This window comes from Babylonia areolata, chromosome 2, assembly GCF_041734735.1.
Source record: "Babylonia areolata isolate BAREFJ2019XMU chromosome 2, ASM4173473v1, whole genome shotgun sequence".
Lineage (NCBI taxonomy): Eukaryota > Metazoa > Mollusca > Gastropoda > Neogastropoda > Buccinidae > Babylonia > Babylonia areolata.
In genome coordinates, this window is record NC_134877.1 from 16192337 (window position 1) to 16219456 (window position 27120).

Below are 27120 nucleotides of genomic sequence, written 5' to 3' on the forward strand. Positions count from 1 at the left end.
TGATTCGGCTTTAGCAAAATATGAACAGAAAGCAATGAAAACTTCTAGAAAAACATGACTGAACCTGGATAAGAAGTGGGTATTCTTGTTATTTATTAGATATATATTGTTTATTGACAGTTTTAGAAACGGTCACCACAAAATGAAACATAACATAATAACAAATATTCGTTTCAGGAAGTATAATTTGGACTGTATTTGTTGTTGTTTTTTGTCATTGCACCTGCGCATATTTGAATATGATTATACATGTTTGGGTTTTTCTTTCTGAACGGCTGGACCAATGACTTCCCCCACAAAAGAGGTCACACTTGCGAGCGCCGCGTGGGACAAGTGAGGTTAACTTCTGGAAGGGGTTGAACTTGCAAGTAATTTTGTATTTTACATCCTTTTTTTGCCGTTAAAGATGTTTTTGTCTTCCGATTTTAATTGCTTAAAGTAAAAAGTTACAATAGATCAACAAATTTTCAGTGTACCGGGAGTCAAGTTTAGTCACTGTTCAAATTTGTAATAACTAGGATGGTCAAAAATTGGCTTCTGCAACGTTGATCCTGATCCCAACTCCGCAAATAACTAGATCTACAGAGTTCTTCGATTTGTTCAAGCTTCATTCTTGTCTGTACTGAGTGTTTTGAACAAAGTTTGACGTGCGTTTCGACAAGGCATACTTATAACGTACTCAGGCGTCTGGTTCACATTATTATTGTCATGAGTTTGTTTTTTGTGACTTTTTTTTTCAGGTTTACTCTTCAGTTTTACGTTATGGGGAAGGTATCGGTAATTGCGAACAGGTCTCCCTCTTCGAAGCGTTCTTAACGGTTGCATTTCACAATTTAACGTCTGCTTCGGCCTTTTTCTAATGCTTTGATGAATGTCCATTTTTAAGAAAGTGTAACATCACCTATTTCTGGTTATTTCCGGGCTCTTTCTTCTCTTCGCGCACCACTGCCGCCCAAGGTTACAAACGTGCTCTCAAAATCCTAAAATCAGTGGAAGCAAGTTTTAGGACTTGAACTTAGACACAGTTTAAAATAGTTGATTTGATCGGATATGTTGCAAAATAGTGTCGTTTGCAATCAGACCATAGGATATTTTGACAGGAGTCTACTTGTGAACAATGCTGCACAGCGACTCGGCACTCTCAAAAGAGCGTTTGTGTGGAGAGTGTGTGTTTAAATGTCTGTGTGAATGTGTGATCAAGACCAACAATACAACAGTCTGGTGTGATGTCCCAATAATACCTTATGTCAATCAAGTTCAAGCACCCCTGCCATTTCAAACGTCTACAAAACGTTGAAAAGAATGAGCAGACAAATATTTCTTGGTGCAACCAGTTGGAAAAAGCCTTCAAAAATAAAAGAACTACATTTGACTATTATACAACATGTTATCTTTACAGTACACACGTTGAGCTGGTTGCTTCAACTGGATCGTTCAGTTACCCATATCTATCCTGTCAAATAGATTGTTGCGCCTATGCTTTGTGGTCAGACCAAACCATGAATGATGCAATAGTTTTGTCAGCAAATAGATTTTTACGCCTACATTGTATCTCTATGATCTAACCAAACCATGAATGATGCAGTAAATACTGAATTGAACAGTATTGGAAATGGTAATAGGGGACATGATATACTCTATAATTGTATAGACTGCTCAGTTTTCAAGACACCTGTTTATTATTTTTGTTGCCATAATTATTCAGTGATACAATACTGAACAGTGATTACTATATTTTTTTTATGCATCAGGTTTATTTATTTTAAGTTTAACAAGATCTACATGTTTGCGTTTTCTTAAGATGATGAAAGTTCCGTTTGTACTTTTTTTTTTCTTTTTTCTTTTTTATTACTCAACCAGAATCAGGCTGTAGTTCTCATTAACTGTCATTTAGGATACTTGATAAGCAGTAATTCATTGAAACAGTCCAAATGTGAATACCCAAAATAGCACAACTGACAAGTGTCATATAATGTTACATGGTATTTGAAAGACAGATGCTATTTGACCAATACTGGCAATAGTTGGCTGAGCCTGCAGCCATAATTTCTAATCTGCCTACAATCAGCTGAGCCAATAGACCTGTTCCTCTGATAGTTGGGTGAAGCACTTTATGATTGCCTGTTCTGCCAGTCTAGATGATTTTCCAACAGTTTAGTGATCAATTGATAATTTGTGATCAATTATGCTAGAAAATGCTATTACATAGTATTATAGCTCTGATTTGTTTGTTTTCAATGGGCAGTTTGGATATTGTCACTTCTTTTTCAAAGTAGCAAGAGGGGTTGGAAAAGATCTGTGATACCAAGAACGTGGCGTCTAGGTGTTGCTCAGTCTATTCTATTTGGAAAAGCCCACAGAGACTCTGTTCCGTTTTGAAGTAATTTGCGCAGTGTTGGTTTGGAAATGATGCCGATATTCGTTTGATTTGCAAAGCATCGTCCTCTACCTTTTATGCTAGACTTACAGCCGCTCCCTCTCTCTGCCTTTATTTCTTTGAGGCGATCAATGATGTGATGGCCTTGTACCTGTTCTTTTTGGTATTCTTTGGTATTGCCTCATGCCACTCTGGGCTTCCCATTCTGCTTTCAAATTTCTGTATGAGATTCATTGAGTCCGTTCGAATCATGGCATGTTGGTTTCCGGGCGTATGTGTGTGTCTGTGTGCGTGCATGAGGGTGTAAGTGTACACTGTCAGGAGAGCTCTGTGTATGTGCATGCGTGTGAATGTGTCATTGTGTGTGTGTGTGTAGAGGATGAGGCATGTGTGTGTATGCATGTCTACACTGTGGGAGCAACGGAATATTAGAACGTGCATGTGTGCATATATATATATATATATATATATATATATATAATGTGGGTGGGGCATATGGGCGTATGTGTGTGTGCTTGTACAAGTAAAAGTGTGTGTGTGTAGGGGTGTGTGTGTGCCGTGGAAGCTGCGATGTGTAGCCTAGAAATGAGTGTGTAGAGGAGGGTGGGTGCAGGGTAATGTGCGTGTGGGTTGGTACTCATGTACGTTTGTGTGTATTTGATCGTGCTTTCATATCTGTGAAACTGCATGTTTGTTATATATCTGCTGTGCATATGTGTGTGCGTGTATGTGTGAACGTGTGTCTGCATCATTTTTTTTGTGTGTGTTTGTTGGTTTTGTTGTTGTTTTTTTTTGTTTTTTTTTTTGTTGTGTGTGTGTGTGTGCGCGCGCACCTAGACTTGACAAAATCAAGATTTTGCACCTTTTAGATATTATTATTAGTAGTGTTTTTATATATTTATCTTCTTTTTTTCTTTCTTTTTTTATTATTATTATTGGGGCTTTTTTGTTTTTTGGTGGTTGTCTTTGTTTTTTGCTGTTGGTTTTTTTGTGTTGTGGGGGGGGTGGGGGGGTTTACTCTTTCTTTTTTTCTTTTTCTTTTTCTTTTTTTTTTTTTTTTTTTTCTTTTTTTCTCAAGGCCTGACTAAGCGCGTTGGGTTACGCTGCTGGTCAGGCATCTGCTTGGCAGATGTAGTGTAGCATATGTGGATATGACCAAACGCAGTGACGCCTCCTTGAGCTACTGATACTGATTTCAAAGTGGCTTGGTGATGATCACAGATCGACATGAAGCATGGCATACATGTACATCCCAACAACTTGAACAAGAACAAATGTCAAATTTCTGCTGTACCTAATAGTATAAAAGTCTATTGCCACCTCCCTTCCCTTATGTTGCCTTATAAATCACTGGTGTACCATATTACTGATGGAATGGGCTGTCAGAGTGATCATGGGCCAACTTAACTTCCCAACAGTTGATCAGGCAAGATGGTGGATGATCTCAAAGCGATGGATGGTCATGAATTGATTTTAATCTCCACTCGCCCCTTTGACAGTCGCTTCAGGGGATTAGGGTTCCAAAATGATCAGGGACCAATGCTTTAACTGCTTTGAGAGCAGTGTAAGATTCACTGTAGCTGGTAAAACTGGCTCCTTAAGCTCTTGAACTGCTTTAAAAGCAGTGTGAAATTCGCTGTAGCTGGTAAACCTGGTTCCTTCATTGAGCTCCATCCTAACGATACTTACGCTTTGAATGCAAAAACCCACTGACTCCGTGATTGGCCAAACGGAAATGCAGTTTGTGATTGGTTAAGAGAGCCATCAGGAGAATGACATTTTTCCCTTACACCCGATTGTCTGCAGAATAGTCAGCAAATTTGAAAAGCAGTAGACAGTACATAATTTTTAGAAGTAAAAAAAAAAAAAAAATGAAATAAGAGATCAACCGCTGTAGTGTAATTTTCACCATCTGAAAAGCTTATTTCTCCCTGTCAAACCCTAGTTTCAGTTTCAAGGTGTCAGAGCGTGTGGACAGATCCATATACACTTGGAGCAGATTTATGGCAATGGATATAATTATGTCATTCTGTGTAACACAAAAGTGCACATTGAAGTGTTAGTATTTATAATTCATGCTTACTTATACTCGATCTAATCTATTTCTACTATTTCGTGTGGCAGGTGGTGACTCACACACAGACCATTATGTACAAATTGCCATCCTTGTTGCGGCCAGTGGTTGCAAGACAACTTGCCCCAGCGTGTGTTCGATGCTACGCCAAAGATCTGAAGTTTGGATCAGATGCCAGAGCCCTCATGTTGCAGGGAGTGGACATCCTTGCTGATGCTGTGGCTGTCACGATGGGGCCAAAGGTGCTGCAACAATGTCAAATGACTGATTATTATGACCCTTTTGAAAAAAAATTGATTCTGTGATTGTTTTCCATTGGCTAGTTCTCCTGCACCAGAATATGGTTCATTTAGAAAAGCATAATGTTGCACACACTATAATCTTTTGCTGTTTTGTGGTTTACTTTTCCTCTTCTCAGATTGAATGTAAATCTTTTCCCCTTTACAGTTACAGATTGAAAGTAAATAATGTATGTCTGTCTGTTTCAGTTGTTTTTCGCAGATAATGATTAATTACAGTTTGTATGGAAGGATAATGAAATTTGTTGTACATGGTATAAGTCTGAAAGTATGACACTTAAAAACTGTCTGTACCAAACATAAATTCTCGTATCATATTTGTCATTGATTGATTTATTCATTTAACTGTTTTGTTTATTTTGAGTAGCTTCCATACAGTATATTTTGATTATAAATCTATGTTTTGTTTTTTACATCGATTTTTGTTTTGTTGTTAGCAGGAATTCATCAGGAAATAAGAAAAGAGGAATTTAATGTTTGCCAGATTGGAATTTTAATAGGTAGAGTTGGGGAATTTTTTTATTTGTGGTTACTACTAATACTAGCGGGCTGCCTTTAGCTAAGCAATAGAATTTTGACATTGGGTTAAATTATGTCACACAATATAAAGCTTGTGTTAATTTTGGTTTTTGTTGTATGTTCACACGGACATTCCTGCTCAGTCTAAGCTTGATTTGATTTGTTTATTTTGTTGTTGTTGTTTTTTTTTGTTTTTGGTTGTTTTTTTAAATTGTACTGTGTTGTACTGTGATTTCAGGGAAGAAATGTTATTTTGGAACAAAGTTGGGGAGGTCCCAAGATTACCAAAGACGGGGTGACTGTGGCCAAAGCAATAGAGCTAAAAGACAAGTACCACAACATTGGGGCGAAGCTGGTGCAAGATGTGGCCAGCAACACCAATGAGGAGGCAGGGGATGGAACCACCGCTGCCACCATCCTGGCCAGGGCCATTGCCAAAGAAGGTTTTGATAACATTGGTAGAGGAGCCAACCCTATTGAGATCAGAAAAGGTTGGTATCAGCAAGTGATCAGTTTTGTGTTTGTCTCTGACTTTTTCACTCACTCTCACTTTGCTAAAGTTTTGTTTTTTGACATGGCGTTGAAGGGTGGGGACTGATCCAAATTTGATACACTACACTGCTTTCAAGAAGAAGAAAGTAGCAGATACCTGACTTTAGTATTAACCCAATGCACTGGTCAAGCCTTGAAAACTAGCCAAGATTTTGTATTATGTAGATTATAGTTTGTTTGGATGTTTTTGTCTGTGAAGAGACTGGGTGACTTTGTAAAGTTTACCAAGATGGTCTCTACTTCTGAAAATGAAATATTGTAAATGGCTAAGATAGAGACAAATTATTGAATTATTATATTGGGTTTCCCCAAGACAGTACCGCTTTTTGGCAAGTATTTTCTCAGTGATAGATATACCAGATTCATAGAAAATTTTCACACAGTAACCTTAGGGTATCATCAACAAGTCTACAAAATCTCTAAAAGTTCAGACGCAAATTAAGCAAGTATTGTCAAATTCAAAACAACATATCAAAAAATCCAATATCAGGGAAAACTCACTTATTTCAGTTTATGCTCAGTGTGGCCTCCATCTTCCTCCATGACTAAACGAAGCCGTTTCTTCCAAGCAGAAATGCTTTTACATATTTCTTCCACCGATATCTCCTCCCATGACATAATTATCCTGTCCTTTAACGCTTGCTCGGTCAATTTGTCTCTTATTCCCCGGTAAACTTTCTCCTTCAGAGAGTCCATATGGCATAATCCATTGTGGAGGCCATTCATCCTTCTTGATGAATTCTGGTGTAGCCTCTTCCAGATGGGCCTGGGTTACCCTACTTGTGTGTGAAGGAGCTGCATCTTGCTGAAACACGTAATTGTTTCTAGGATAAAGACGCCTACAATCCGGGAGAAGATTGTCATCCAATAACTGAATGTAGCTTTCACTATTAACCTTGGTTCTATCAGTGTCAATAAAATGAATGTTTATTTTTCCTTTCCAGGATACTCCAGCTGAAACCATTATCTTTAAGGGAAATCTAGAAATCTCATGATACAGGCGAGATGCCTGAATTTCTCTTTTCGGTTTCCCATAAACGCAGTCTTTCTTGTTTGTTTTTTTTGTTGTTGTTGTTTTTTTGTGTGTTTTTTTGTTGTTGTTTTTATTCTTAGCTATCTCTAACGTAAAATCTTTCTCATCTGTGAAAATGATCGCTTTCACATCGGTGGCTGAGTAGCAGTCATTCAAGTTACGGCAGCGAGTTTTTCTTTTCCCTCTAACATTTTGGTCCCTCCTTGGTACCCGTATCCTCTTGAAGGACTTCAGCTCCAGTTCTTTCGCCATTCTTTGCACAGAATACTTGCTCACTTGTAAATCGCTTGCGACTTCTTTAAGAGATTTGTGGGTCCCTGGGTTCTCCTCCTGGGATTGAATCAGTTCCTCAGTATGGTCCTTGTTCTCCTCTGAACATGCAGTCTTGGGTCTCTCACTGCCAATTTTATATGCTACTGACCCTGTAGTGCGTATTTTAGCAATAAGTCTATCTACAGTGACATGACTCCACCCCTTGCCTGGAAATTCCTTTACAATCCTTCTTCCACCCCAGCCTTTCTCCTTGAAACAGTTTTCAATGGTAACCTTATCACTTTCACTCAAAGGCATGGTTGATTCTTCCAAACTGAAACTTTGGACAGAACCGATTTTGGATACAGACTTGGATACAGACGACAATTAAAAAAAAAAATCAATAGACTTGACACCCAGACAGGCTATTTTTAGACTGACACTGATTGACAGATACCAACACCTGGCAGATGGCATGAACATGATGAAGGTCACGTTGCACAGCTCTGGTACTGGTTTTTTTTTACACGCTGTTTTGAATTTGACAATACTTGCATAATTTTTGTCCAAACTTTTAGATATTTTGCAGACATGTTGATGATACCCTAAGGTTACTGTGTGAAAATTTTCAATAAATTTGGTTTCTCTGTCACTGAAAAAATTCTTGTCAAAAAGCGGTTCACTTTTTTGGGGGGCACCTGATATAAGTTTCAATGTCACTTTTCTTGTGAATTGGGCCACAAAGAAACTTCTAAAACATTACCACTGTCATATTCAAGAGGACTTGCTGCTAAGGGAAGAAAATGGAGTGGTTCATACTGTTATTTATGTGTACATTTGTTTTTTTGTTACACCCAAAACTGAAAACATTTATAGTCAGCTGAGAACTATGCCGTAACGCTTCCCCTTCAATGACTTTGTGTATCATTGAAGGGTAAAGTTTAACCAAAGGTATTAAATTACTATAGGTGGGCATTTTCAGTCATAGATGGGAGAGAGTGCATACCACTGAATATGTAGTTAAAAGTATCTTGGCAGCCTTGATTTGAATTTTTCACTTCTTTTTTTTCTTTTTTTTTTAAGACAAAAAATGTTGCATTTTAGAAATGGTGGATACCTCCCATTGTTGCCACATATAAACAAATGATATTATATACTTAATCACCACACACAACCACTGTCATTAATTCTCCTTAGAGAATGAGACATTATTTACCTGAAGAAGATTTAATGGAATCTTACTTGTTTTGATAAATGAAACTGTGACAGTCTACTTGAAGTTGAACATGATTGGAACCATACAGGAATTGGGTTTGTTTTTACATCAGGTGTGATGATGGCAGTGGAAGCTGTTGTTGACAAGCTAAAGTCGATGTCTAAGACAGTGACAACTCCTGAAGAAATTGCTCAGGTAGGAATCATAGTGGACTTCTTTTATATAAATACATAGATCTTTAAAAAAATAAATAAATAAATAAATAATTCATATTCAGTGGGAGGATTGATAATGATAGAGATCTGATTTTTTTTTGTTATTACCTTCTGTTTGGGTGGTTTTGTTGGGTTTTTTTGTTTTGTTTTGTTTTTTTTAATTAGTGTAGAATTACAGCTGTATGGGTGCGCTGGCTAAAGGGTTGAGAGCTGGATTCTCTCCAGTTTCCTGAGTTTGATCACTGGTTTCGCTGCGCTTGGTGGATTAAGGGTTGAGATATTTCCAATTTCCCAAGCTAACATATGTGCAGACCTGTTAGTGTCTGAACCCCCTACTTGTGTATATGCATGCATAAGATCTTCTTCGTCATTCGTGGGCTTCAACTTCCACGTTGACTTGTATGTACATGAGTGGGCTTTTACATGCATGACCGTTTTTACCCCGCCATGTAAGCAGCCATACTCCATTTTTGGGGGTGTGCATGCTGGGGTATGTTCTTGTTTCCATAACCCACCAAGCGCTGACATGGATTACACTACAGGATCTTCAACATGCGTATTTGATCTTCTGCTTGCATATACACATGAAGGAGTTCAGGCACAAGCAGGTCTGCACACATGTTGACCTGGGAGATAAGAAAAAAATCTCCACCCTTTACCCACCAGGTGCCGTTAATGAGATTCAAATCTGGGACCCTCAGATTGGAGTCCAACGCTTTAACCACTCAGCTGTTGCACCCTTCATTCAGAATTAATCCAGCTTTCACAACGTTTAAGATGCTTACCTTAGGTTTTCAGTTCAGAAGTATCAGGACCAAAACCATTCGCTTTACCAAAAGTTTTTCCTTGAGCAGTCAATGCCCTGTCCCTTGAACGAACCCAAAGTGTATGAAAGAAAATTGTGCAATCAGTGACTGTTTAACTGTGAATATAGTCCTCTGCCCCATTCATATGTATTGTGCTGTGTGTGGCATATATTCAAATGAGCACACGTTTTGATATGCTCTGTGTGTGTGTGTGTGTGTGTGTGCACTTTGAGTGAGTTGCACTTGCATGAGCATTTATGCATATGTGTCTCAAATCAAACTGTACTTTGTGTTTATACATGATTTCTTGATTAATGTTTTTACCTTTTATGTCCCCCCAGTATTCCTTGTGACCCTGGTACACTTGTTAATCAAAACATTCTGCTCTATTCCATGCTGTTCTGTTCTGTTCTGAAGAATAGAAAAGATTCTATAATCAGTAGCAGTGTTCCGTGGGCTCAGGAATGAAGAACATACCTGGTATGTTCACTCCTGAAAATGGAGTATGGCTGCCTATATTGTAGGGTATAAACAGTCATGCACATAAGAGCCCACTCCCATAGTACAAGTGAATGTAGGACTAACAGAAGATGATAACAGGTATGTTTTCCTCTTCTTCTTCTTCTTCTTTTTTTTTTTAGTGTAGAATTAGAGATCAAGGAAGCTAAAAAAAAAAATTAAAAAATTTTTTTTTTTTAAATGCTATGAGAAGAGATGAGATAGTGGATGTGAAACTGAAAAGTGAAAGGAAAACTGAACAGTGTTCCTTTAGCTGTGGGCTGCATGACATTATTAGTCTTCTAACTGGAATATTATTAAACACTGATCTGTATCCTGCACATTTGTAAGCTAGCGGGACAAAGGGGAGGTTACCTACTTCCGGGAGGTTATCGGCCGTAGTTGCTTTCATTTTCTACGCATAGGCAGATAGTAGTTTGCACAGGACAGGAATGTCAGACCCCTGCCGGAGTCTGCACTAGTTGGGTCACGGTAAGTATGTTATTTAAACGTAATTTTAGATAGAAAATTTCCTGTGAAAGAAAATTTCCTATGTATTCCATTCAACAATTGCATCTGAATGTAAGAGGTGGTGAAGTTTACTGCTTCTTAGTCTGTTGATTTAAGTGTTGAGTTTAGGATTTGACTTGTATTTTCCATTTTTTTAAGCTTTCCTAACCTGATGGGGAAAATGCACTGGGTAGATATTCCTTGATTTAAACTGGTTTTGCATATCTGGTGTGACTGCTGATTTGTGTTCAGGTGGCGACTATTTCAGCCAATGGCGATACCTCAGTTGGAGACTTGATATCAAATGCCATGAAAACAATTGGACGTGACGGTGTCATTACAGTGAAGGTATGAATTAATAAATTAACTTGATTTGTATACAGTATAGGGTGCATAAAAATGTCCACACTTGGGTGACACAAAGACAGAGACAACAAGAAATAATCAAATATGAGGTCTTAGATAAAACCATCAAATACATGATCATGTAAAGAACAAAGCATTAACATTTCTCCTCAGATAAGTTATACTGTATAATACTTCAGCCCTTTTGAGGTTGGATTTTTTGGAGAGGCTTAATATATTTGTTCTGACAATTTTCACATTTGATATTGTAAAACTTGCATACAGTGCTGTCAGTGGGTAGGTAAAGAAACAGATAAGAAAGGTGTTAAAAGAATATTTGCTGTTTTAAAAAATAAAAAAAGATCTTGTATGGTTGGTTGAATTCTGCTTGAGTGCTACTTTTATTATATAAATTCACAGAGTCATAAAGAGTGTCTATAAACAAATTATGACCTTTTTGATATTGCAGTTACTGGCATTGCTCGAGTCCACAAGACACTGAAATCTGTTGGTATCCATTACATTGCTAAGACCTGTGCTTGATACAACCTGTGTAATATTGATTTAACAGATATTAATGTATGTGTGCTCTGCTAAAATAGCACCACATATTGCACCTATCGTAGTATAATTGTTACTCTGATAGGATCTCAGTGGTGCAAGAGCATCCACCTCTGTTTACCCATTCCAGGATCTTGGGTTCATCAGGATGCTGGAAATTCTCAGAGGTACAAGTCTTGATGAAATCATTATCTTGAGGGTGGTGAAAGAATTGTTAAGAATTTAATCCCCCACAACCCTCACCCCCTTTGTTTTTTTTGGGTTTTTTTATTCTACCATTTCTTTCTGTGATGGAAGTCTGTAGACTAATAGGAAATGTTCATACAGTACATTTTTATATTTTTTATAAAGAATATTTTCTTGGCCTTTATTTGTCATATTTATATAATACTGATCGAGTCCTGCTTCTGCGCTTGTGTGTTTATTCAGTGATATGATCTTCTACCCATGCTGTAATCAGTATCTGACATTCATAAGAGGACTAGGGAACATCTGCTTGACTCAGCTGAGGGTCACCTCAAGGAGTGGTTGTGATGACACAGCCAGAAGACACCTGATCAGGTTGGTTTGGGTCTGGCAGTGGATGTGATGGCTAACATCACCCAGACTTCTCCCTTGGGCTTTCCAGCTCAGCCGATCTGATGGTCTGGGGCAGTGCCAAATTCGATAGCCTGCACTTCTCACTTCATGTATAGCAGTCATTGCACTGAGTGAGGATGAGTCCAGGACGCCTGTAGTCTGTGCTTGTTTTGCAATTTACACCAAAGGACGACTTCAGAAGGGAAGGTGAAGGCTTGTGACTTGTCACTTCCTTTACTGGCGGCAGTGTGGCTGTGTGGGGTGTACTTGTCTTCAGTGGAACACAAAGTCTGGCTGCTTGGTGGCCCTGACAATGGCCATGGACATTTGGACCTCCATCTCAACAACTACCAGACTTAAGCAGCGAACATCATCTCATAATGCAGCCAACCCAAGCCATGAAAGGAAGCTGACTGCTGCATTGAAATTTTCAACTGACAACAGCTTCGAACAGCTTGACCTTAAAGGCAATGGCCAGTAGGTTGTAAAACTTCACTTTGGAAGAATTTGGATGGATAGCGCAGCCATTAATAAGGGAAAGACTGTTGGTAACATTCTGCACATAAGTAGGAAATCAATAAGGATGCTCAAAGTGCTGTTTTCAGAATAAATTTGTATAAACTTGGTACAACCTATGTGGTTTACAATTAACATTTATGATTGAAAAGAATACACCACATAATTGCTCCTGTCGTGATATAGAAGTTAGTCTAATATAATCTCAGTGGTGCAAGAAAAGTCGCCTCTGTATACCCATTCCAGGATCGTGGATTTCATCTTGATACTGGAAGTTCACAGAGGTACATGTTTCTTCGACACAAGATGATAGATTTGTATTAACTTGGTACAGCCTGTGTGGTTTATAATTAGCAACATTGATGATTGAAACTGTCAAAGAATACACCACATAATTGCTTCTGTCAGGGTATGGAAGTTAGTCTGATAGGATCTTAGTGATGCAAGGAAAGTCGCCTCTGTATACCCATTCAAGGATCGTGGATTTCATCTTGATACTGGAAGTTCACAGAGATACAAGTTTCTGTGAAACAGAATGATAAATTTTCTGTCATGTCTTTTCTTCCAGCTGAAGGGATTAAAGCATGCATAAACACAAGAGTTGAAAATGTTACAGTGTACTTATTAATGTTTTGGTATGGTGAAAAGGATGAAAATGTCAAACAGTGTACCCAAGGATGGTTTTCAATGGAAATTGCTATGAAACAATTGCAGAACCAACCACTTACATAAGAATCAGCTGTAAGAATGCTGATTTAAGTTTTAATTCTGCACCTGGCCTTGAAGACAATCAACTTACTGACAGCGCTGATAGACTTACATTTTCACATTTCTCTGACTTCATTTTACGGTATAGAAAGACCACATACCAGGAACAAATACTTAAGACATATATTGTAAAAGGAGAAAAAAGTTTCAAGTTCTTGTGATTGTCTTGCAGGATGGGAAGACAATGAAAGATGAACTTGAAATCATCGAAGGCATGAAGTTTGACAGAGGTTATATTTCACCATATTTCATCAATTCATCCAAAGGTAAACAGTTTTTAGTTTTGTTAAGTGCTGAAGTTATGTCCTGAATTTTGTTGAATTATATTTGATTTGTTTCAGTTTTGTACTGTTAGAAGATCTGACTGAAATATATTCATAGTGTTGTTGAATTTTCTCACCAGCCTTTCGAATATTCTGTGACGCATGGAAATAATACATACACTTCGGTTTAACTTGATATGTTGCTCACTTAGGTATTGCTGTTTTGGTTGTGATTTACTCCCTGAATACAGCTTTTCAGCCTTACTTGAACTTGCCTGCATGCTTTTCAATAATGATAAATGAAACATTTGTATTAACTTTTATGCACTTCTCTTGGTATGGAGCTGTGATTAGGACCCAAGCATACAATCATACATGACATTCAGCACACTTATATGTGGTCACTGTTGTTTAAATAGATTATATTGTGACACAGTACTCTTTTCTTGTAGTTAACCACAAAACTGTTCCCTTCCACTGGCAGGAGCCAAATGTGAGTTCCAAGATGCCCTTGTGCTTCTCTCGGAGAAAAAGATCTCCTCTATTCAGAGCATCATCCCTGCACTAGAGTTAGCCAACACTGCCCGAAAGCCTCTTATTATCATTGCTGAAGATGTGGATGGGGAAGCTCTGAGCACCTTGGTGCTCAACAGGTAGGTAGTAAATGTCAGAATGACTGAGTCCAAAAGGTGTACCTTTGCTTACAAAAGTCAAGTGTCAAAAATTACATAGGAGTGTGATTATGCAATGGAACGTGGGGGGGGGGGGGGGGGGGGGGGAAGCACAAAAAAGCCAAACAGAAAGGATACCAAAAATAAAGAAAAGGATTGGACACAGACAAGCAGACGGCAAGAGAAAGAGCATCAAATGAAACACAAGAGCAGTCAGATTGGAAAATCAGCATCATCGTTTGCAATATTTGTATTTTTATAATCAAAGACTCACACGCAGTAACCTCCATTCCCCACCCCCCAAAAAATCAGAACCAAGTCTGTACCAAGTAGTGCCTGTGTGCTTATTACTTGGAAGAAATTACAGAATTGATAAATCATGATTTAATTACACATACTTTACCGTGACCCATGATTAGCCCCTAGGCTACATATATGACGAGATAACTCGTCATCACAAACATGTATGCTTCGCTGCCACAACAACACAATAACTTGTCATCAAAATATTCTGACTTTTCCCTGGTTTGCATTCCGTTTGTTGACAAAAATAGTGGTAGATATAGCTTGGGGAATCTTCCTAGATTCTATTTGTTACTAGAAACACCATCTACGTCATGAAGCAGTCCTTTATTTTAACGTTTTGGTTGGGTTACTGTCGCAGTGTTTGCCTGGCTCCTCTCCTCACTCACTCAACAAAATCCCATAATTTCCAGTATTTTCTCCCCCTCCACTAGGCCTTTAGTGGTGGTCTGGACGTTAGTCATTCGGATGAGACCAAGGTCCAGTGTGCACCATGCACTTAGTGCACATAAAAGTACCCACAGTAACAAAAGGGTTGTCCCTGGCAAAATTTTATTTAAAAAAATCCACTTCGATAGGAAAACAAATAAAATTGCAGCAAAAAGAAAAAAAAACATTTTTTTAATGGGTGGCGCTCTCTGAGGAGAGCAGCTCTAATTTCACATAGAGAAATCTGTTGTGACAAAAAGAGTAATACAAAACAACACAGTACAGTAGTCTTCAGTGAACAGAATGGTGTGAGTGGAGTGACCAGAGTGGATGTGTGTGCAGGCTGAAAGTGGGCCTGCAAGTGGTGGCGGTAAAGGCCCCAGGGTTTGGAGACAATCGTAAGAACACAATGCAAGACATGGCTGTGGCCACCGGGGCTGTGGTGAGTACATGTTTCTTGTGTGTGTATGTGTTACATTTTGATTTGATTTGAGATGATATGGATACTTATATAGCGCCTATCCTCAGTCGGAGACCAAGCTTTAAGCACTTTATAAACTCATGAGGGGATCATTTGCACAACAGGCTGCCTACCAGGGTAGAGCCGACTGACTGCTGCCATTGGGCACTCGTCATTCATTTCCTTTGTCATTCAATCAGATTTCATGCACGCACACATACACACTCAGACAGACGTAGCATTTTACATACATGACCGTTTTGTTTATTTGTCCCACCAAGTAGCCAACCATACACCGTTTTCGGGGGTGTGCATGCTGGGTATATTCTTGTTTCTATTACCCACCAAATGCGAGCATGGGTTACAAGATCTTTAACCTGCATATTTGATCTGCATGCGTGTACACACGAAGGGGGTTCAAGCACTAGCAGGTCTGCACATATGTTTGACCTGGGAGATTGGAAAAATCTCCACCCTTTACTCACCGGTTGCTGTTACTGAGATTTGAACCCTGGACCCTCAGGTTGAAAGTACCATGCCTTAACCACTCGGCTTCTGGTATGGCCATGTGACACCAGTGGCCGTGCTAAAACAATGCTCCAAAGAACCATTCAGGGAGAAGAATCCTGTGAATGTGATGATTTCCTCCTCTTTTTTCTGACATTAAAGAACGCACGTTTACAGTACTACCCAAGTCTGCCACTTCATAGCTGGTGAACACACATTTGTTCATGAATTTGTATTGTGTATTTGAAACCTAGAATGAACCGGCAACAGCTGGAGGCCAAGCTTTGTGCTATTGTTAAATGATGAGAATAGAATCATTGCCTTTAGCAGTTGTTTTTAATGGCATCTGGCCATGGTTACATGTTGAAACAGATGATAGTGTTGTTGTTTTTTTCAAAGGATACTTTTTTGCATCAGTAGACAACAGACTAATAGTTGTGCATGTGTGTCGGTCTCCTCTGACTTCATTCAATTGAAGTGCATGTGAACAATATTTCTTCTCCTTGGTTTTTTTTTGTTTGTTGTTTTTGTTGTTGTTTTTTTAGAGGGGGTGGGGGGGGTTGTAATATATGATAGATGGAAATTCTGGTGGATTTGTGGTAATTAAATGGGTGGGAAAACAAAATATTATTTTTTATTATTTTTTTTTATGCGTTGTGTGGTTCGTATGAATGAATGAAGTCAGTTTCTCGATTTTTTAAGATTATTGGTTATGTGAAAGTTGGAACTATATATGACTGATCACTGTTGTAATTTGTATCATCTAAACACAGGTCATCTTGATAAAGACATATTCTCACAATAAGTGATTACTGTGAAGTAAGGAAATCAGGTTATCTGATAAACGCATTATTCCTATAATAGTAACAGTGTGTGTGAAAGATCTGCATTCAAAATAGCATCTACTCCTCCATTGCTGGTTGTATATCCCATCAATGGCTGTCTAATGATGCAACATTAACACCCTCTGACCTTTTCTGCACTGCAGGTTTTCCTGTATTTGTGATGGTGCATTCGGGACAAATAATTGAACAAGCTGCTGGTATCTTTCTGTGGCATTTTGTTGACAATTTCTAGTTGCCTGTGCTGCACCATCTTTATGCACACCTGCTAACCATTGTGAAATTTCCAAAATTTTACAGATTTAATCCTGATTATGAAATTACAAAAGTGGGCAGTTCTGAAAATGGCAAATCAACAGTAGAAAAAAAGATGGTGTGATGATGATGTGTTTATTGATAAATCTTAGTGATAGCTTGAGTCATAATTAAGAACTTAAAAACAGTGTGAAGTTACCACTTGCATGGATAGACTATAATATTGTAGAATAATATAAACAACAGCAACATAGCATCTACTCCTCCATTGCAGACAGCATATTGCCGCAGTGGCTGTCAGACGATGCCACATTAGCATCCTGTGATCTATCCCTGACTGCAGGGTTTTCCTGTTTTCAGCATGATAATCAGGGATAGGTTTATACTGGAATGAGACATGCTGTGAAATTTAGAAAGAAACATGGATGCCTTCATCTGCTTTTGTCTAATGTGGCAGTGCAGCAAATGCCAGTAATTTGGCTTTGCATGCACACAATCATTCACACTCACATACAGTGGCAAACACACACCACACATCGCCCACACGCTCAGGCTCATATACCCTGATAAACACATACAGCACAGCGCATGCCAAGCCATGTTACTCAGACATTAGGAAGTAACCAGGCAAAGCGGTGTGGGATTGCACAAAAGAAACCATAAGAACTGTTGCAAGAATGTGGAGAGAAGTTTTGACATGTTTTAGAAGATAATTGTGAAGCAGAAAGTGAAACCAGATAAGAAAAGGTGATGGTGTTAAATGGGAGAAAAGTAACTTTTCTGGAGCACAAGTGGGCGGTTTAGAAAATGCTAGTCAGCAGCACAACAAAGATGCCGTGATGATGGACAAGTGTAAAAAAAATTTCTCCCATGTGTATGTCCATCAAGTCCATTTGCACTGTGTCCGGCTTTCTTGTTGTCTTCTCTCCCCAGCTCAAGCCAAAATACTGCTTCCTGTGTGAAGCTTTCACTTCTGGTTGCTTGTACACCTTGACATCTGTTTGTTTCAGGGTTTAAAGTGCTTTGCTATTTTGGGAGGAAGGGTATAGGGAGAAAGGGCATGCATCAAAGAAAGTAACTCATTCAGCTTTGCGCCTAAGAATTGCTGGTGTCAGCTTTTGTCTCATTAAAACTGTTTTCATGTTTCTTTACATGTACAAACCACAAAGAAAGGGAACTATCAATTTGTAATTTAGAGAAAAAGCAGTATATTTTCAGTTTTTTTCTGTGTCATTATGGGGTGGAAGCCTGTCAAGGCTGGAAAAACTCCCTAGGGTTGAATGGGTTCAGAAAAAGTCAAATATTTGAAAATTGAAAAAGATAACATGATTAAGTGTATTTTAGTGAATCATAATATTAAGTTTGGTGTAGTATCATTGAGAACTTCTGAATCAGAAGCATCTACTCCTCCATTGCAGATGATATAATGCTGCAGTGGCTGTCTAATGATGCCACATTGATATCCTGTGATATATACCTGACTGCAGGATTTTCCTGTTTTCAGCATGATACATCAGGGACAGGTTTATTCTGTGAATGGAGGGGGGAAACAAACAAACAAGTGAACATGGGTGCCTTCATCTACTTTTGTCTGCCACAGTTTTATAAACCTGATGATTTGTGTATCTGATATGCTGCTGCAAATACCAGTAGTTTACATTTAAGAATACACACATAATTCATACCCTGGTGTAAAATATGAAGACAAGAATTGATATTGATTTTCTTCTTCTTCTTCCTTTTCTTCTTCTTCCTTTTCTTCTTTCTTCTTCTTCTTCTTTATATCTTCGTTTTTTTAGCAAGCAATGTATTCCTTACAATGCAGTGGTAACTATTACTGGTGTGTGTGGGGGGAACATCACTGCCTTGTAATTGAAAATCCATGAACAAAGTTTTCATTAATATTGTTGCCTGCATATTGTCATATAAAAAGAAGGGAATGATAGTTTTGGAGCACAAGTAGGTAGTTCTGAAAATACAAGTCAGAAGCAGAGTGAAAATAGGTATTGTTGATAAGTATGTTAGTAAATCATGTTACTTCATGGAAGAGTCTGAGTTCTTTGAAACAGGAGCATTTGCTCCTTTTTGTATAGAACATTTCTGCAATGGCTGATTTTGTTTACAAGCATGTCCCCAAAGAACTTCTATTTTATGGTGATAGTTTGATGTATTGTAAGCATAAACTAAACGATAAAACAGGAGTATAAAATCACTAACCTGTGTGGATAAAGGTACATAAGATGACAACAGCAACAAAGCATCTACTCCTCCTTTGCAGATGGCATATTGCTGCAATGGCTGTCTAACGATGCCACATTGACATCTGCGATCTGTTCCTGACTGCAGGGTTTCCCTGTTTTCAGCATGATACAGCAGGGACAGGTTTATAATTCTTAAATGACAACATGCTATAAAATGAGACCGAAAGAATTTGCCAGAATCTACCCTAGTCTGTTACTGTTTCATAAAACTGATGATTTGTATCAGTTGTGCTTGAACTGCCAGTATTTTTTTACTTAAAAAATATACAAAATAATCTACACGCTATTGTGACATCTAAAGAAACCTTTCTATTTTGGAAGTTTGTAACAATTTAACAAACAGTTCCTGTATTTCATGGGATAAAAGATCATTCTGAAATGTTTACAAGCATGTCCCCAGAGAACTTCTAGTTTATGATGATAGTTTGATGTAGTGTAAGTGTAAACTGTAAAACAGTAGTATGAAATCACTAACCTGTGTGGCTGAAGATAGTTAAGATGACAACAGCAACAAAGCATCTACTCCTCCTACAGCAACAAAGCATCTACTCCTCCTTTGCAGATGGCATATTGCTGCAATGGCTGTCTAACGATGCCACATTGACATCCTGCGATCTGTTCCTGACTGCAGGGTTTCCCTGTTTTCAGCATGATACAGCAGGGACAGGTTTATAATTCTTAAATGACAACATGCTATAAAATGAGACCGAAAGAATTTGCCAGAATCTACCCTAGTCTGTTACAGTTTAATAAAAATTGATGATTTGTATCTGTTGTGCTTGAACTGCCAGTATTTTTTTACTTAAAAAAATATACAACATAATCTACACACTATTGTGACATATAAAGAAACCTTTCTATTTTGGAAGTTTGTAACAGTTTAACAGACAGTTCCTGTATTTCATGGGATAAAAGATCATTCTGAAATGTTTACAAGCATGTCCCCAGAGAACTTCTAGTTTATGATGATAGTTTGATGTAGTGTAAGCGTAAACTATAAAACAGTAGTATGAAATCACTAACCTGTGTGGCTGAAGATAGTTAAGATGACAACAGCAACAAAGCATCTACTCCTCCTACAGCAACAAAGCATCTACTCCTCCTTTGCAGATGGCATATTGCTGCAATGGCTGTCTAACGATGCCACATTGACATCCTGCGATCTGTTCCTGACTGCAGGGTTTCCCTGTTTTCAGCATGATACAGCAGGGACAGGTTTATAATTCTTAAATGACAACATGCTATAAAATGAGACCAAAAGAATTTGCCAGAATCTACCCTAGTCTGTTACTGTTTCATAAAACTGATGATTTGTATCGGTTGTGCTTGAACTACCAATATTTTTTTCTTCAAAAATGTACAACATAACCCACATGCTATTGTGACATCTAAAGAAACCTTTCTATTTAGGAAGTTTTTAGCAGGTTAACAAACTGTTCCTGTATTTCATGGGATAAAAGATCATTCTGAAATGTTACATATGCTCAACAGGTATTTGAGGATGAAGGGAACCTGCACAAGTTGGAGGATGTCCAGCCGCATGACTTTGGACAAGTAGGGGAGGTCACCGTCACCAAAGATGACACATTGCTGATGAAGGTATGATGCTCAGAGAAAAGATCAGTTTATTAACCCCTTCACTGCTAATACGTTTTGCTATTGCCAGTACTGAGAACATTTTCAAAAAAAACATGCCAATGATTTTAATTGGCTTATATTTCAAAAAGTACTGAAGATAATAGCATAAAAGTATATATCAAATGAAAGGAAAATGAACCAAGATTTTGTTATTAATACTCACATGTTCAAATAACAAGTCAATCTGACACAAAAAATTCATAAAATGCAATAATAATTTTTTTTTTAAATTGGGACTGTCATTCCATCATACAGGTGCTACAACATCAACCAGGTTATCAGCCAGTCTTTTTTGTGACTGTTGTGATCAACCACACACGCTGTCAAGGCTGAGCAACAGTGTCTGGGTCCATAAGACTCCAATACAGTCCACACAAAGAATGAAAAGGGTGTACTCACCCAGCATCTATCGCCAGTAAAAACGCTGTGTGTGGTACTTGCGGAAACAGTCTTCAAGGCACAGTGATGGGGCAGTCTGGCCAGTAGAACCTCACATCCTTTCTTTGTCCTTTCTTCCAGCAGACTCTGCACCTCTTATGTAGCCAGGCCTTCTGTGGGGTACATGGGATGACATCATTGAAGTGTCATCCACACAGACGAACAGCATGGTCATCTTTAGCAGTGTCTGGGTCTTGGTCACCAAAAATCATGGCACTAACTACATCCTGGAAGTCCAAGAATGTACTGCTGTTGCCTGCTTTTTTTTTTAAGAGAATGTGTGCATTCATCATGGCAATTTGTAGAAAATGCACACAAAGCTATTTGCTCCACTTCAGGGTTTTTTCCTTGTGGCATCGTAGGGCTGCAGCTGTTGGTCATGATGGTTCATGGCACCCATGTTTTTGTTGTAATCCAGAACTGGTGGAGGTTTGTTTACTGCCCTTTGGTCTTGCTGCTGCTGGTCTTCAGCTGCAGGTTTGTGGCAAGTTGTCAACTCCAGATGGTCCAGGATGCACATGGTCATCACCATGCTGCATACCTGAAACACATTGCATAAAAGACTAAGTTTGTTGGTGTGTTGTTTTTTTGTTTTGTTTTTTGTTTCTTTTTACACATAAAAAAAAGTTATGAAATGGAACCATTTTATTTCTGATTGTTTTCAGAAGCTGAAATACAAACAAACTGAAACTGGTTCATGGTATGCCACACCTCCTTCATTCTCTCTTTCTCATACAAAACAAAATAGCAACGCGCACACACACACACACGCACACACACACACACACACACACACACACACACTTCTACAAGTGTTGCATTTACAAAGTAATTAGGCATACAGTTCTGTATATCATTCTCTGATTTCAGTTTTGTAAACATCAACTACTCCTCTCTCTCACACAACAACAAACCAATACACACTCAGGAACGAATACACAGAAAGCTGTACACACAGTAGACAAGTAACTGACTCTCTCTCATACACACACACTGATCAGTGACTGACGCAGCTACTTACCACAGCTAACACATTCAAAACACACACAATGCAGTTATATTCATTGTTACAACAAACAGAAAGCTAATAATAAACGGACAAACCTTGTAAACACTCACCTGCATCTTGAATCAGCTGAGCTTGTCTTTGTTCATTTTTGTCAAGCAACCCCACCTCCCACCCCCTTCCATGTCAGAATCAGCGTCTTCGACAGCAACTTCACACAGTTCTATCTATTTAGTTCACAATCTTCATCTTTACTATTTGCATCATTAAAGATTTCTTCCAATACTTGTGCAAGTGTTGGGGTTTGTCTGCATTCAGCCATGGCTTTTCAAACACTACTTGAGCTTCATACAAACTTGCAAAACTTTTGCCATAAATATTGACAATGAGGTGAATATAAAGAGCTCTCAGGGGAGCTAATTTAATGGTTAGCAGACTCTATTTTCTGTAATACGGGACTTGAAACGTAGAACGTTGTAACAAGACGTACAGCGTACATCAATATAGCATTGGCAAATGTTTCATGGCGTACTCTGTACATCAACAGCACAGTCAAGAGGTTAATGGGTATTTTTCTTTTTTTCAACACCTGATAGGCTTGCTGCATGAAGTCAACAGTGATGAAAAATACATGTCTTTGTGTGCCTGCCTCTCAGGAAACTGGAGGAGTGGTGAGGCAGAAACTGGAGGAGTGGTGACAATCAGTGGCTTTTAATTTGGCTTTTTCTTTTTTACTTTTTTTCTCTCTTTTTTTGCTTTTAAACAGATGGACATACACATAACATCAATCAAGATTTGGGGAGTGAGTCTATTGTGAAAGAATAGACTGACTAGAAATGACTGAGTTGTGCACTCTTGAGAAGTACTAGATATTTATACCTTTTTTTTCTACAACAAAACCATGTTGTGCAGGGCAAAGGAGACAAAACAGATATCGAAAAGCGTGTGAAGGAAATCAAGAATGAGATCGAAATCAGCACCTCGGAATATGAAAAGGAGAAGATGGGGGAAAGGTTAGCCAAGTTGTCCAATGGTGTGGCCGTGCTCAAGGTTAGTTGCATATAATTGAATTGTCAGGTTATGAGTCATTACAAGCAAAGTGTATGCCTTGCAGCATGTCATGTTCTGGCTCTGTGAAGAAGCTACCCCAGTTTTGAATAAAAGACTGCTGCAGTTTACTTTTCATTTTAGTTACGGTTTTTATTTCTATCATTGGGTCTGGTATAACAGTTTTGAACAGTGGATTTGTGTACTGTATTTGGAAGAAGAATTTTTTTTTATGATTAAATCAGAAAAATAAGAGAGAAAAGACCATAAACATTGACAGCTAATTGTTCTTGTTTTCTGTTATGAAGTGCATCTTCTCTTCCCTCTTTCTCTGTATTGTCTCGAGTCAGAGGATGTAAAAGATGCAACATTGAAATTGCATTTTAACTATTTGTGCAAGCTGTTGATAGCAACAGATTCTTGTTAAAATGCATACATTTCTGAGCTTTGCTTTTTGTAGGGAGGAGTGATAATTTTGTATATATTATGCATGTAGGGACACTTGACTTAAAATGTATGTTTTTCTTGGTCTGCATGGATAGTTGTCAGGTTTTACTCTGAACCTGCCGGTTGATTATGGAATGGGAATTTTGTTCAGAAATAGATTTCTTGTGCTGCATTTGATATCCCAACTTGTGAACAAAGTGGAGAGGCTGTGGCATCTGCTCATTATTTTAGCTTTTACTGCATGTGTAGGTTTGATGGAAAAGAAGTATTTGTAACATCAAATCGAGGGAATATTTCAAGCATTAAAGTTTGGTGGTTTTTTGTTTGTTTTTCAGTTTTATGTATTACTGAGTGTTTTAGTTTTTGTTGCTTTTGGGTTTTTTGTTTGTTTTTATTAGTTATCTTTCTTTTATTTATTTTTTATTTACAAAAGAATTACCTGTTGCAGGTGGGAGGTACAAGTGAGGTGGAGGTGAACGAGAAGAAGGATCGGATAAACGATGCCCTGAATGCCACTCGAGCAGCTGTGGAAGAGGGCATCGTAGCTGGAGGTGGCACTGCCCTGCTGCGATGTGTGAAAGTCCTTGAAAGCCTCAAAACAGATAACAGGGATCAGCAGACTGGTGAGCTCTGGGTGACTTCCTCACATTATGTGTAAATATAACAATTACACTGGTGAGCTGTGGGTGATTTTCTCAGTGTCTGTAAAAATCAGAATTTAACAAAGCAGATTCAGTTTTAAGATGTCAAAGCATGCAGACTGATTCATATATGGTATACCAGATCTGTTTATAAAAACAACAAAAGATGATGGATAAATCAGCTTTCTCTCTCTCTCTCTCTCTCTCTCTCTCTCTCTCTCTCTCTCTTTTTTAATTTTTATTACTAGTAGAATAGTTGTTTGCTTTTGTGAGCTGTTAGTTTGTTTTTCATTCACCACCTTACCTCTGTGAACTAGGTGTGGACATTGTTAAGAAGGCTTTGCGCATGCCTGCACAGACCATAGCAAGAAATGCTGGAGCGGATGCCTATGTGGTGGTTGAGAAAATCCTGAATGCAAAGGGAGATCATGGATATGATGCCATGAACGACGAGTTCACCAATCTGATTGAGCGTGGAATCATAGACCCCACAAAGGTTAGTGGTCATGCGTTCACCATCTGGGATGAATGGAGTGTGAAATGTGTACAGCCCTAGTTAAGATGAGGCCAATCTTCCTGACTCAGTAAGGTGAGGTTCTCTGTGTGGAGGGTTGGGCAATCTGACACCTTGTGTTGAACCGAAGAAAATAAGTCAGTATATTTCATTCAGTAAGTTTGAAGTACAAGTTTAAATCTGACACCTTGTGTTGAACTAGTGAAAATAACATCCAGCTTATTTCATTCAGTAAGTTTGAAGTACAATAAATCACATTTTTGTTGTGTGGGGTTTAGGCCCAAACTCGATAATGTGGAGAGAAAAAACACAGAAAAGCTTAAGTGTTTGGAATTGGTGTCCATCTCTTTTCCCATTTTGACTCTGAATAAAGGACATTGGCCATGAAACTTACCTGGAATGATTGATTAGATAATTTAGTGTCTGAATTCACCAGTCACACAGAACTGTGGGTAGTTGCCTCCATTATGTGTATTCCCTCTTTCATGGCAGACGTCTTCCCATCTTCTTATTCTGCGGCCTGTGCACCAAACATCTCCTCTTTTTCTTTTTCTTTTTTCTTTTTTTTTTTTTTTTTTTTTTTTTCCTTTCTTTTTTTTAATTTTCTTTTTATTACATTTCCTCTCTGTTATTCAATTGTTCAAACTTCTGTCATCACAGGTTATCATGTCTTCTAATGACGCAGGACATTTCTTGCTCATTTGGGCGATCACAAGAAAAGCAGTAGTGCATGAACATCACTGATTTTTTTTAACTACTTACAACTTAGTCCTTTTGATTGTGAACTTATGCTTGCAGGGCATGGAGTGTAAAGTTTGAGAGTGTGGAGCACTGTATGAAGAGAAATTAGATTAACATTAACGTGACTGTGCAGGTGGTGAGGACATCCTTGGTGGATGCCGCTGGAGTGGCCTCCCTCCTGACCACAGCTGAAGCTGTGGTGACAGAACTTCCCAGGGATGAGAGGATGGACATGCGTGGTATGGGAGGCATGGAGATGTAAAGTTTCTTCCCTTCAGATTGTGTATCCATCACAGACTTTCGGCGGTTGGTTTGTTAATCGATTTGAAGAATGTTGCTTTCTCATCAAATTTTGCCTTGTGTTTTGGTTGTCAGAAATGCCATTGTGTAAAATCCCAGATTGGTCATGAATGCCAGTCACACACACACAAAAAATGAAAATTGGTCATGAATGCCAGTTTTAAAAAAATCAAGGTCAGTCTTGAATGTTGAGGTATAATTCCCAAGAATGGTTGTGAATGTCAGTTTGTTTAGATGGGTTGCAAGCAGACAAAATGAGTGACAGTATGTGTTTGTCAGTCAGAAGTGATAAAAGTGTGAGGTGTATTTGTTTGCCATTGTTCATCCTTGACTTCAAAGCGGAATCTGCCATGTTTTTCACACTAACTGCCATAATTTTTACAATCATTTCCGATACTCCATTGTCTTTCTTGCCGTCATTGTGAATCCTCTATTGAAAAGGGGACCATAATTTACAGTACCCAAGTGATGAAATACATGTTTTGCATAGAGAGGAGCATGTTGATATGCAATTGATACAAAGATAAATTATTCAAATGCAGCATTGAACATTGCATATATCATGTTTAGGATTCAAAACGCACGAAAGTCTTATGTGACATTTTTTCCCTCGTGTTTATGCATTTTCAGTGGTTCTGAATTTTGCTTGGTTGGTTTTTAATCAACATACTATAATGGAAAATTTCGGGCTCGTTTTGTTTAAATGGTGGCAGGTTTTGTATCTGTTTTTTCCTGTTGCTGTTGTGTACATTGGAAGAGATTTCTGTTAAATATTCAGTTTTACTTTGCCAATATGGAGATTTGACAATTGTATATGAATATATATAAATACATATGAAGAAATTTGTGGTGCTTTCAATTTGTTTCGTGTGTTTTTTTCTGTTGCTAATTTATTAGCTCTGCCAGTTTATGTTACACATGTGTTTAAAGTTACTTGTATTATTGTTGATGCTGTTAAGTATTACATGTGAATGTGGTGTCAGGCCATAGTTTACATCGAAAAGAGATTAAAAACTTGATGTTGACACATGATAATTGTGTTGAAACAGTTGAATGTTTTTGTTTTATAACTGATTGTCATATTCCTGAAAATACCATTGTAAGTATTTACAGAATATGCTGTCTTGAGTTTGTGTACTGAATTAAAATGGGGGAAAAATATGCATATTTTCACTGTGTGTGGGAATGAGACAGAAAATGCTGTTTATTGGATGTTTTCAGCCCCATCTCTCTCTCT

General features: G+C 38.2%; 1 protein-coding gene across 3 annotated transcripts; it reads left to right on the top strand.

The window, feature by feature from the left end:
* Positions 1 to 279: 279 nt before the first annotated feature.
* On the top strand, positions 280 to 27044 carry LOC143298580 (60 kDa heat shock protein, mitochondrial-like). Of its 3 annotated transcripts, none has more exons than XM_076611469.1 (13): positions 280 to 364; positions 4502 to 4693; positions 5508 to 5760; positions 8435 to 8517; positions 10604 to 10699; positions 13293 to 13386; positions 13868 to 14036; positions 15129 to 15228; positions 20603 to 20710; positions 23106 to 23243; positions 24136 to 24310; positions 24646 to 24824; positions 25717 to 27044. In XM_076611469.1, the coding sequence occupies exons 2-13, from the start codon at positions 4526 to 4528 to the stop codon at positions 25843 to 25845; spliced, it is 1692 nt and encodes a 563-aa protein (XP_076467584.1). In that variant the 5' UTR covers positions 280 to 364; positions 4502 to 4525; the 3' UTR covers positions 25846 to 27044. The 3 variants fall into 3 exon arrangements, with proteins under 3 accessions (XP_076467584.1, XP_076467577.1, XP_076467591.1); XM_076611462.1 differs by having other exon boundaries at positions 301 to 368; XM_076611476.1 differs by lacking the exon at positions 280 to 364 and adding an exon at positions 654 to 675.
* The last annotated feature ends 76 nt before the right edge of the window (positions 27045 to 27120 follow it).

What these genes read in the sequence shown, in the direction of transcription:
- LOC143298580 (XM_076611469.1), top strand. Translation starts at nt 4,526, where the DNA reads ATGTACAAATTGCCATCCTTGTTGCGGCCAGTGGTTGCAAGACAACTT. An exon ending in CTGTCACGATGGGGCCAAAG is followed by an intron (nt 4,694 to 5,507) that starts GTGCTGCAACAA and finishes CTGTGATTTCAG; the next exon opens with GGAAGAAATGTTATTTTGGA. An exon ending in AGCACCTTGGTGCTCAACAG is followed by an intron (nt 14,037 to 15,128) that starts GTAGGTAGTAAA and finishes ATGTGTGTGCAG; the next exon opens with GCTGAAAGTGGGCCTGCAAG.